Source organism: Myotis daubentonii, chromosome 20 (assembly GCF_963259705.1).
Source record: "Myotis daubentonii chromosome 20, mMyoDau2.1, whole genome shotgun sequence".
Taxonomy (NCBI): Eukaryota; Metazoa; Chordata; class Mammalia; order Chiroptera; family Vespertilionidae; genus Myotis; species Myotis daubentonii.
Window position 1 is genome coordinate 13,350,795 of NC_081859.1, and position 13,247 is coordinate 13,364,041.

At 42.8% G+C, this 13,247-nt stretch overlaps 1 protein-coding gene across 1 annotated transcript in view; it reads left to right on the forward strand.

The window, feature by feature from the left end:
- The window catches only part of CATSPERE (catsper channel auxiliary subunit epsilon), an 86,105-nt gene that overhangs the window by 59,222 nt on the left and 13,636 nt on the right, over nt 1-13,247 (forward strand). Inside the window, exons 18-19 of the mRNA XM_059677309.1 lie at nt 7,638-7,737; nt 10,999-11,085. Coding sequence (XP_059533292.1) covers nt 7,638-7,737; nt 10,999-11,085 — 187 coding nt within the window. The remainder of the gene's footprint in view (nt 1-7,637; nt 7,738-10,998; nt 11,086-13,247) is intronic.

The following is a 13,247-nucleotide window of genomic DNA, read 5'->3' on the forward strand; positions in this document are numbered from 1 at the left end:
TGAATAGAAAGGGAAAGAAAATGAGGAAGATGAATGAGCCAAAGGTGACACAATCAGAAGAGATCTTCCACAAACTTCCATCCCCATATCCATTTATCTCCACGCCTCTGAATCCATGAACTCTGTCTTCCTATCAGCATAGGTTAACTATATGCATAGCTAAGGTCTGTCTCTCCATTTGTGAACTGTATGTATCCCCACCCCTTTCCTAAGTAAGAGCATTGCTCCAGAAATTGTCCCCTCTTTCTCCTGCATCATCAACTTAACCCTCTGGTTCACCATATAAAGATGCAGTTCTTTCCCTCAACAAAAACAAAAACCTGCTCTTGACCCCACCACCCCTTTAGCCACTATACTCACTGTCACCAATTCTTCTGTTCTCTCCCAGATCCCTGTCAGTCAGACTTTTACCCCCACCACTTCATTGGCCCTGCTTGCCAGGGTGACCAATGGCCTCCACATTGCAAAACCCAAGGCTCGGTTCTCTGGTCTAACCTTACTTGATCTCATTAACAAGAATGGCACATTTGATCATTCCCTCCTACTTGAAATATTTTCTTCCGTTGGCTTCCAGGACAGTGGATTCTCCTGCTTTTCCTGCTACCTCACTGGCAGCTACTCCTTAATTTCATAGTTTCTTCCCTCCCTCCCGCCATGACCTCTTAATATTGAAATGCCCAAGGCTCAGGGTTTTATTTATTTTTCTAATCCTCGCCCGAGGATATTTTTCCATTGGTTTTTAGAGAGTGGAAGAGAGAGGGAAAGACAGAGAGAAATATCAGTGTGAGAGAAACACATCGATGGGTTGCCTCCTGCACCAGCGCCAACCAGGGCCCGGGACCAGGGAGGAGCCTTCAACTGAGGTCCGTGCCCTTGACCGGAATCAAACCCAGGACCCTTTGGTCCACAGGCTGATGCTCTATCCACTGAGCCAAACCGGCAAGGCTCAAAGCTTTCTTTTCTTTCTCTATCTCAACTTGTTCTTTTTTGTAGTCTCATCCAGTTTCATGGACCTGAATGTCTCAATGTACCGATAAACCCCCCAAAACTCTATCTCCAGTCTGACTATTTCCCCTTGCATTAGTCAAATATGGCCCGATGATGCTGCAGTAACAAAGAAATTCTAGCATCTCAGTGTTTCACTCTTTTCATGTTATAGTCTGACATGTATCATAGCTACATATCTGGTTATGGCTTCCTATGTTACCACTATGAAAAAAAAGAAGAGGGGAGGATTGCATTAGATGTCTTAAAGGGCCAGTCTAGCCATGGTTTACACCACTTCCACACACATCCTGTCAGTTATCTGGAACCTAATGCCATGGCCCCAGTCTAACTCCAAGGAGGGCTAGAAAATGTAAACAGCCACAAGGATATTCGGTGAGCACTAACAGTTTCTGCAAATTCCTGAATTCCAGGCCCATAAATTCACTTAGACCAGCGGTTCTCAACCTGTGGGTCGCCACCCCTTTGGCGGTCGAATGACTCTTTCACAGGGGTCGCCTAAGACCATCCTGCATATCAAATATTTACATTACGATTCATAACAGTAGCAACGTTACAGTTATAAAGTAGAAATGAAAATAATTTTATGGTTGGGTCACAACATGAGGAACTGTATTTAAAGGGCCGGAAGGTTGAGAACCACTGCCTTAGATGTTGAACAGATATATCATTTTTCCACTTAGATAGTGAATAGAGCTTTCAAACTTACCCTATCCAAAAGTGAACTCCTGATCTTTCCCTCAAAACCCACTCCATCAATAATAGCCTTCCTCATTTCAATTGATAGCAACTCCATTCTCCTGGTATCATTTCTCCTCTCCTCTATCCATAAATTCAATGCAATTGCAATACAAATCCCATCAGGGTTGTCAGCAGAAAGTGACCAGCAGACCCTAAAAGTTATACAGAAAACAATGGGCCAAAAACCATCAGACAAATACCTTCCAGAATTGAATTTCAAGAAATAGCAAAGTAATTCTTATTTGGCATACACTCTGTCCAATAGCAATTACCTATGCTCTTAACAAAAATGTAATCCATAATTGTGTAGATCAACTGGAGAGCAAAACCACATGATCCTTGAAAAAAGGGAAGATTTCTAAGTGAGATTGTTCTCTGATGTCACCCACAAGTACGGGGCAGGAAACAAGGTAATAGGGTTTTAACAGGAAGTGACAGTCCTACTGGGTTTAAGAGACAGACATTGAAGTCTGGGACTGCAAAAACAGCTGTAAATTTAGATTTTAAAAATATCAGAAAGGACAGTCACATAGAAGGGAGAAACAGAAATATGGAAAACTCTTTCCTCAAATTCTTGATTAGCTCTTAAACTGTGTTTGTACCAGGAGAGGATGCAGACGTTTCAACAGCTAGCTGATGCTGAGAGAGAAAGTTTGGCGTGTAAGTCCCACCACCTTGCTTAGAGGGTACTGGAGAACACCTGATGGATTCCATTGAAACCAAAAGGGTGACCTCTGATAAGTAAGCTAAAGACAAAATGCCATGCCCGAGGATTTAAGGGCAAAACTAAACCTTTTTAAAGCCCTACAAATCCTAAAATTAATCCTTAACAATGTCAGGGAGAGCCTATCATTACTTATCTGCCTTCCAGAACAAGAAAAAAAAAACCTTTAGAGCAGTGGTTCTCAACCTTCCTAATGCCACGACCATTTAATACAGTTCCTCACGTTATGGTGACCCCCAATTTCATTGTTACAAATTGCACATAATGAAAGCATAGTGATGAATCACAAAAACAATATGTAATTAAGAGGTGTTTTCCGATGGTCTTAGGCGACCCCTGTGAAAGAGTCCTTCGACCCTCCAAAGGGGTCGCGACCCACAGGTTGAGAACCGCTTCTTTAGAGGAAAATAACAAAACCTAGAGTCTCAACAATGTATAATAATAAATGTTTTGTTCAAAATAAAAAATTACTAGACATTGAAAGCAGAAAAATGACCCATCCTATAGAATAAAGAGATAATATGCAAATTGACCGTAATGCCCCTCGCACAAGATGGCAACCCCCATGTGGGCACAAGATGGCTGCCACAAGATGGCCGGCAAGGGAGGGCAGTTAGGAGTGACCGGGCCAGCAGGGGAGCAGTTAGGCATCGATCAGGCTGGCAGGGGAATGGTTAGGGGGTGATCACGCTGACAGGCAGGCGAGAGGGATGTCTGACTGCCCATTTAGGCTTCATACCACAGGGGGCCCAGATGGGCTGAGGGACACCCCCCACAGTGCACGAATTTCATGCACTGGGCCTTTAGTAATCAATAAAAGGTGCCAAAAGTAACAGACTACAGATGGCCCAGACTCTGGCTGGCAATAGCATAAAAGGTCTTTAATATAGCAAATAAAAATATATTTGAAGATTCTCAGGAAAAGTGTAGAAAATGGGTAAACTGGTGGGGAAATCTCAGCAGGGAAATTCTAAATATTTTAAAAAATGGAATGCTAAAATGTAACAATACAGCATCTGAAATTTAAAAATAACATTAATAGGATGATTTAATGGCAATTGAGTAAAGCAGACAATAGGATTAGTGAAATTATCCAAACTGTGCCGCAGTGGAAGCACATTTTCTAGAGGTAACTTACTTGTATCTTTGCTACCAGGGATCGCTTCACAAAGCTTGTTGCCTCCAGTTCTCTTAGGATAACCAACCCAATATTAGAGGCTAACCATAGAGGGACAGAACAATAGGCTCAGTATCCAGTTCAGCTGAATTATAGCAGTAAATACCTGATAACAGAGTATTCAATTAGGTATTTATGAGGGAAAATTTGGGTGCTTATTAATGAAGCTTTGGGAAGCAGGCAGATGGGTAGACCCGGGGAAATTAGCCTGTAGTCAAGGACACCGGAATACCTTACCTTTATAGAGAATGGCTCAGAAACAAGGTTGGGCAGAATTTTACAGATAAAAGACCAACAGATTCACCATAAACACTAGTAAGAATGAAGCAAGTCCTGGGAGGATGGTCCAGCTGGCAACGCAAGTCATCCCAGCTGCCTTTTTGCTTTCTCAACCTTCATGACAATCCCTCCCAAACTAAAATGTGGTGCCACAGAATCCACTCTGCTTTCCTCTGAGGCAGGAAGTTCAGGAACCGGCATTATGGGTATTTTAGGGGCACTCGGGATTTGTTTTCATCAGATACTAGAGGCCCGGTGCACAAAATTTGTGCACAGGTAGGGTCCTTAGGCCTGGCCAGTGATCAAGGCCGATCAGGGCCTTCCTTCATTCCGTGCCCCTCTGCCTGGTGATCATCACATGTCATAACAAGCGATCGAACTCACGGTCTCCTGGTTGAACTCCTGAGGGGACAATTTGCATATTTGGCCTTTATAGAGAGAGATGGGAAGACACATAGACAGACATGACTGTTGTGAAGGAAGACACTTATTCTAAACACTGATCCCCAAAACAGGAGGCACAGCAGGTCATATATGGCCACAAGGGAAGTACCAGGGTCGTCAGGAGCAGAGGGAGTGAGGGGAAGCTGGGGTGAGAGCCTTTCCAGCATTTTCTGTGGGAAGGACTGGATAAGGAGGGTAAAGCAGGCTTAGGATTGTCTGCTTTAAAAAATGTGAGCAGGCTCTGGGCCTAAGAGCTGCCCCTAGTTGTCTGACACATGGTTCTGGGTGATTAGGGCAGTTGGATAGTGGCTCAGAGTATGAGCACCCAGGAAGGAGGTGGTTGGGGTGGAGGCTCCGGATTGGTTGAGTTGCATAGGAAAGGCATGCTCAAAGGCCAATTATTTGCCATCTCTACAAGTTAATTCATCCTGGGAGGGTCAGTCCCTCCACGGTCACAAGGCCCAGGATTGGAATCGTGCATCTTCAGGGTCAGCAGAGAGGGATTTCCTCCCCAAAAGTGGAAGTAGCAGAAGGAAGTCACAATTGTAAGGCAGTTAGCTGGTGACGAGTGCCATTTCTAAATTTCCCAGATTTGATTAATACTGTATCTTCTATCAGTGAACATTAATGAGAATAAGCCATGCTTACTTAGGCAAGTATTTTTTCCCAAAATCTCGATGAAATAAATAAAATATTACCTAAGATCATTTAAATATATATATATATATATTTTTTTTTAATTGATTGGGATGATATTGGTCAACAGGAACATACAGATTTCAGATGTGGGTTTCTGTGTTATGTGATCTGTATATTGCATGGGGTGCCCACCACCCAAAGTCAAATCTTCTCCAGTCACCAAGTATTAGGACTCCCAAACCCAGAAAGTCGGGGTCGTGCAATTTATCCAATGGCCACTAGATGGCAATGGAGCTTATTAGTTTTTGTGAGTGTCAAAAGATGACAGCTCAGAGTTCAAGATCTTTTTCATTGAAATAAAACATATGGCCTTTGCAACTAGTCTTAGTCATTCAAAAACTCTGAGCACTTACAGAAGATGCGATCAAGCATGCTGCACCTTCTGAAGTTACTTGAGTTAGAGCTTTACTGAAACCTGACCCAAATCTCTGAAACTGGTGCAAAATTGTGTACATCCCCCTCCGGCTCCAAGAACTAAGTCAGGGTCCGCTACCCGTTACTCACACTTGAGCTCCTCTCTTTACGATTTCTAAGAAAAATTCAGATGAAAATGTAACAGCTTCTCAGATACCACTTTCTGACACTTAAACTTTTTCTGCCCAGTTTGTGAGAAAGGGCCAAGAACTGCTTTTTATAAACAGGAGTGGGTGGTAGCAATTTGTAGCTGGCCTGGGAAGCCAGATAGAATAACTGCAAAGTCAGGCAGAGACCTGGGTGGTGAATAAGGAGACCCCAGCTAGGATCCGACATTTTTTATGAATAGACACAGAGATGGGACCCAGAAAATACATCAGACACTGATGCATCCTGCCTGAGCCCAAGGTCCTAAGTGAAATGTCCATCCCAGGAGTGTGGGGGACAATTCCATTTAGAAAAACAAGCAATAGCTGACGGAGAAGGAAGACCCATAACCATTTTTAAATCAGTCACAAGCTCTGGTTAGCAAAAGTGTGCCTTTATCATTATCTGAACTTTAGCTTTGGTCTCAAGTCCCTATTTTTAAATAACTATAATTTTTTAAATTGACTTCAGAGAGGAAGGGGGAGGGAGAGAGAGATAGAAACATCAATGATGAGAGAGAGTCATTGACTGGCTGCCTCCTGCACGCCCCCTACTGGGGATCAAGCCTGCAACCCCAGTATGTGCCCTGACCCAGAATCAAACCTTGACCTCCTGACTTATAGATCAACACTCAACCACTGAGCCATGCCAGCTGGGGTCAAGTCCTTATTTCTTTAATGACATCAGGAAAAAATAATCTTACTAATTTGAAGTAACATCTCTTTTAAAACTCACTGAGATTGGGGTAAATACTCTAATCCAGCCGTGGGCAAACTTCGGCCTGCGGGCCGGATCCGGGCCATTTGAAATGAATAAAACTAAAAAAAAAAAGACCGTACCCTTTTATGTAATGATGTTTGCTTTGAATTTATATTAGTTTACACAAACACTCCATCCATTCTTTTGTTCCGGCCCTCCGGTCCAGTTTAAGAACCCATTGTGGCCCTTGACTCAAAAAGTTTGCCCACCCCTGCTCTAATCTCAATGGGGCGTATGTCTCAGGAGCCTGTGTCAGGGAGTGGGCAGCCTGTCCATGTTGGACCACGTGCTGGCACCTGCTGATGGCAGGAGTCCTCACGTGTCCCTGGGCATGCCCTGTGCATGACCATCGCTCCCGGAGCTTCTGATGACTCCTGCTTCTCAGCCCACCTCAGTTCTCCTGAGGGCAGCTAACCCACTGACACCCAGTGTCACCTCCAGCCGCCTCCTCCAGGGAGACCTGCAGCATCTCCATCCTCATCGTGGTCATTCTGTGGGTTAATTCCCTGGTACACACTGGGCCACACTGGATATTCGTTGATTAAATGACACCAGGGGATCTTGCTCTACCCTCCCTCCCTCCATTGCTCACTTCCATCTTTCTCCCTGCTGCCAGCCCTCGCCTTATTAATACATGGTGCCTGTTAAGCAAAGAGAAGTTATGGCTCCAAATGTTAAAAAAGAAAGCCTGCTTCGCTACTATCTGGTGTATTCTGAGAGCTGAAGAAAACCCATACAGCAGGTACGGCGATGCTTTCACAGATAGGAACGTGGAGGCTTTGAGAGCTGAAGGAACTTCCCCAGGTCACACAGCTGTTCAGGGATAAGGACGGGATTTAAACCTAAGCCCATCCAACTCGAAAACTGGAGCTCTTGATCCCTCTATTGCAGTGGTCAGCAAACTGCAGCTCGCGAGCCACCTGCGGATCTTTGACCCCTTGAGCGTGGTTCTTTCACAAAATACCACATGCGGGCATGCATGTACAGTGCAATTGAAACTTCGTGGCCCATGCGCAGAAGTCGGTATTTTGTGGAAGAGCCACACTCAAGGGCCAAAGAGCCGCATGTGGCTCATGAGCCGCAGTTTGCCCACCACGGCTCTATTCCACCGGAAAATGAAACCAGCCACTGAAAATTAATTTATGAAGACGTCATTGTCATGTAAAATAGGCTTAAAGCGGTCAGAAGAAATAAAATAATGTTTCTAGTAGGATGACGCAACTATGTTTTGTGTTTGCTGTTTTTCAGATACAATGAGAATGGCTTTATCAAAGATGTTGACGCAAATTTCATCGTGTGGGAAATCCATGGCAGGGATGACTACACCTATAACCTCAGTATGCAGAAGGTACGCCATCCTAGAGTTAAATAGAAGTTGGCATGCAATTAGACATGTCTTTCTATTTTAAATCTACTAGTATATATAAATTATCTAAGGAAAATAAAACCAGTCCGCTGAGGGTAGGTAAAACACACATGTATAACCTCGATAGCCTGTGACTGATAAAATTAACTTATGGAAAAGAAGTCATTGTCATATAAAACAGACTTACAGGGGTTAGGAAAAAATAAAGTAATATTTATAGTAGCATGATGCAATTCTAGATCAATACTTCCTTTTCTCTCCACACTGCATTTCATGTTGGAGAATTGACGAGTCTGCCTCTGGCTTCCAGGCTTTGATCACATTTGGTTTTTTTAAGTTCACCTTTGGAGAATGATAGCAAACCAATTTCTTATTTTGAAAACTGGCAAACACAGAGAAAGAAACAAATAATCATCCTACCCTCCTCAAATACTGTACCAGTGGGTCACCAAAGAGTAGATGAGGGGAAGCATCTCTTCTCTTATAAGTATACTAGAGGCCCGGTGCACAAAAATGTATGCACTAGGGTGGAGAGGGAGTCCCTCAGCCCGGCCTGTGCCCTCTCACAGTCTGGGACCCCTCAGGGGATGACCATCTGCTGGCTTAGGCCCACTCCCCAGCGGATTGGGCCTAAGATGGCAATCAGACATCCCTCTGGCAGCCCGGCAGCCCTCAGGGGATGTCCACTTGCCAGCGGGGAGCAGGCCTAAGCTGCAGTTGGACATCCTTAGTGCTGCTGAGGATGCAGGAGAGGCTCCCACCACCACCACCGCTGTACTGGCAGCCATCAGCCGGGCTTGTGGCTGAGCAGAGCTCCTCCCATGTGAGAGCGCCCTGACCACCAGCGGGCTGCTCCTGCATTGAGCGTCTGCCCGCTGGTGGTCAGTGTGTCATAGTGACCAGTCATTCCCAGTCCTTCTGCTGTTAGGGTCAGTTTGCATATTACCCTTTTACTCTATAGGATAGAGGCTTGGTGCACGGGTGGGGGCCAGCTGGTTTGCCCTGAAGGGTGTCCCAGAATAGGGTGGGGGTCCCGCTTGGGTGCCTGGCCAGCCTGGATGACGGGCTGATGGCTGTTTGCAGCTGGTCACACCCCCTTCAGGGTGGGGGTCCCCACCGGGGGGCCTGGCCAGTCTGGGTGAGGGGCTGAGGGCCGTTTTCAGTCTGGCGGGTGACTGAAGCTCCCAACCTCTCCTTATTTTCTTTTTATTTTTTTTTATTCTGGGATTTATTTACCTTCTATAGCTGTCACTGGAACTGAGAGCCGGCTTTAGCTCTGAGGCTCGGCTCCAGCTCTGAGACCTTTCTGCTGAAAGCAGGTATCTGGGTTTGATAGGCTTCTATAATTGAAACACTGTTGCAGCTCCAGCTCTGAGGCCCGGCTGGCGGAAAGCAGGTTTCTGGGGTTTGTTTAGCTTCTATAATTGCAACATTGTTTCTTAGAGTGCAGCTCAGAGGCCAGCAGCAGCAGGCGGGGAACCTTGGCTTCCTCCATCACTGGAGCAAGCAAGCCTCCTGTTCCCTTCAGCTGCCTGGCTGCCTGCCGCCATCTTGGTTGGCAGTTAATTTGCATATCGCCCTGATTAGCCCATGGGAAGCGTGTCAGAAGTACAGTTAATTACCATGTTTGTATATTATTAGATAGGATTACAGTTCACACATGAAAAAAAGACAGAATTAGAATATCACCATTTTACAACCCAAACAATAGAGGTTGTTATAAATAAATTTATCTCAACCAATTTGACAATGGACAAATGGATAAAATGGACAAATGCCTTGATAAACATGATTTAACAAAGCTTCTTCTATTCCAAGAAAAAAAAAATAGAAATCTCTAATCCAACTTACTTTGTGAATCCAAGAGAACCTTAAAACAAAACAGAATGATGAGACTATCTCACCCATGACCAATGATACAAAACACCAAAACAAACTAGTAACAAAACTCATCAATATATTAAAAATATTATATCCTGCCTGGCTGGTGTGGCTCAATTGGTTGGGCATCATCCCATCCACCAAAAGGTTGCCATTTTAATTCCCGGTCAGGGCACATGCCTAGGTTTCAGATTTGATCCCCAGTAGGGGGCGTGAAGGAAGCAGCTAATTGATGTTTCACGCTTTCTCTCTAAAAAAGAAAAACGAAAAATCAATAAACAGACCAAGTTTTGTTCATTTCAAATAGAAGAGTTGGAAATAAAAGTAATCCACTATATTACTGGAATAAAGAAAATTATAATAGTTGATGAAAAGTTATTTGACTACAAAATTATCATCCATATATAACATTATTTTTCTTTACTGATTTTATTTTTTTATTGCTTTTCAGAGAGGAAGGGAGAAGGAGAGAGAGATAGGAACATCAATGATGAGAGAGAATCACTGATCAGCTGCCTCCTACATGCCCCACTCTGGGATCGAGCTGGCAACCTGGTCATGTGCCCTGACTGGGAATTGAACCTGGGACCCTTCAGTCCGCAGGCTGACCCTCTAGCCACTGAGCCAAACCGGCTAGGCCTAACATTATTTTTAAAATAAATCTTAGAAAATTATAAATGGATGGTAACTTCCTTAATCTAGAAAAATATAGATTTAAAAACCCCATAGAAAACATCATACTTAAGGTGAAAATTTGAAAACCTGAAATCAGGAATGAAATAAGAGTGCCAATTACCGCCGAAACCGGTTTGGCTCAGTGGATAGAGCGTCGGCCTGCGGACTGAAAGGTCCCAGGTTCGATTCCGGTCAAGGGCATGTACCTGGGTTGCGGGCATATCCCCAGTAGGAGATGTGCAGGAGGCAGCTGATCGATGTTTCTCTCTCATCGATGTTTCTAACTCTCTATCTCTCTCCCTTCCTCTCTGTAAAAAATCAATAAAATATATTAAAAAAAAAAAAAAAGAGTGCCAATTACCACTACTTCAGCACAATATTGTTCCTGATCTTTGTAAAGCGGCAAACTATAAACAATAAAACTATATAAAAAGTAAAAGAATTGGAAAGGAAAAACTGAAACTGTTATATTCACAGGTAACATAACTGTTCATGTGAAACAGCTCAAATTTAATGAAGTTCTCTCCGTACAAGGTCAATATACAGAAGTCTATTGTTTCTCTGTGTATCAGCAAACATTTAAATAATTAAACATTTTTAAAATATACTTTTCAATGGCATTATAATATATGAAGTACTTATGAATAAATTGATATACTATACATATATGTATATATATCTTGACAGAGTGGTTGTTTAAATGAGGCCCAGACATGGAATTCAATGATCACGCGTAACAAGAACCTCTCATTAGAAGAAGTTTGGGGACCTGAGGTAAGTAAAATTTTACTTTCCAAACTGCTTTATTTATTTATTTATTTTCATATCATTTTATTTCTTTCAGAGAGAGGAAGGAGGAGGGAGAGGGAGAGAGAGATAGAAACATCAATGATGAGAGAGAATCACTGATTGGCTGCCTCGTATGTGCCCTACACTGGGGATGGAGCCCGCCAGATATGTGCCCTGGCTGGGAATTGAACCTTGACCTCCTGGTTCATAGTTCGACCCTCAAACACTGAGCCACACCAGCCAGGAAGAAGAACATTTCTTAATGCCAATTATCAACCCTACACTGTTTTTAATTTTTTGCAATTGAATTTTCTTAAATTGAAATTAATGTATGTTTTTTGGAAAATCAGATCATATCTTATGAATAAAAAGTGACAGAGAAGGTACCTCAGCCTATAAAATGTTCATCCTAAAATCACAATGTTACTTTGCTTCTGCATCAGAATCTATGCATGTCAAGACAAAGATACATACAAATGATGTGTATTGTCCTCTGTATTCCAAACATTCCACTCTCCATCCACTATTCCCTCACTTTCCAGCAACATAACTCTAGACCAAGCATGTCAAACTCACAGCCCACGGGCCGCATGCAGCCCACAATGCATATTTTTGTGGCCCAGCCAATATAATGGTATGTAAGAAACGTTTTAATAAAAATTTCATAACTTAATTTTTACAATCTCCTGTTATACGTCATTACTAATAATGAGCTACAATGTTCATTAATGACTGATTACTATAATCGTGTTGCCTTCATTTCCCTTACCCGCCTTACACGCAGGCGCGCCTTTTCTCTCCAATAATACTAGCAGCGAATATTTTAGCAGCCGATGGCCACGTCATTAGTCTTGTACTGACTGACTTGTTTGGTGTGAGCAAGAAGAAATATTTCACTTTCAGAGAACAAGAAAAATAGGTTTATTTGCGTTACGCTTATTAATTTGTGCAGTTATTCAGTGTCTGGTAAGTTAATGTTCAAGAAAAAATATTAATTTTTATTAGAATGTTCTATTATTTTATGTTAACGAAGGCTCATTTATTTCGGCCCTTTGTACTCAATATGTCTCCATCGAAATAAACCTATGTTTCTATGGAAATGGAAGCTTTTGTTTTTTTACAGCCCACAGACATTTAAAACTTGTTTATTTGGCCTGTGTTAGCCTTTGAGTTTGACATGCTTGCTCTAGAAGCTTGGCTCTAACAACACTTTAAACCATCCTTCAACCCCAGCCTAACCTTCAATCTAGTGATCTTACGACCCTCACCACTCCCAGGTTATCTTCCCCTCTTTATCCAGCTTAAATTCCATGGCCAACAATTATATCACTATTAGTAGGTACCCTCAATTCCTTTGCCCCTCTTACTTCTTCATATTTGTGTGACTAAATCACAGCCCTGGTTAAATTCAACTATCCACCTTAGCAGCTGACTGTGGTCAGAGAAAAACATACTCATGCTGACTTGTTTCATTTTCATGTCATGATTGAAAAGGTCCCATCACACTGCCCAAAAATATAACTGTATTTCTCTAGTTTATTCGCTCTCCCCGTCTCATAAGTAGCTAGTGTATACTCTCTCCTCTCTCCTAAAATCTCCAACACCTCTTCACCCATCCTCCTCCTTACCTAATGAACTTGCTTACAACTACACCAAAGTAATTATGGTGCTTGTTAAATCTGGCGTTAGATCCCGTATTTAAAGAAGCACATCTTTTAAATTATAATATAGTACCTTATTGTTTTTAACATTTTGTCGGCTATAATTCTTTATAACTAGTTTCCCTTGTAGACACAATTTTAAAAACATTATTCTAAGAAGGCATCCTTGGTAATCCATAGGTTTTATCAAACTGACAAAAGGACCCACATAAAAAACTCGTACACACACAAAATAAGTGTAGGAAACCCTGATCTAGAGGCAAAAAGAAGAGAACTAAATGTTGGGCCATTCAATTATTTAGAGATGGGGGGGGGGGGGTGGGGGGGGGGAATGAGGAGGTCAAAGGAGATAAGAGAGGAAAAATCCAAGAAGCAGAAGGAAAGCCAGGTGAGCGTGGTTTTCCAGACAGACAACATGTAAAGCAAATCTTACATGGAGGGAGGGATCAACTGTGTCAAATCCACACTAAGACGGGTCAACTATGG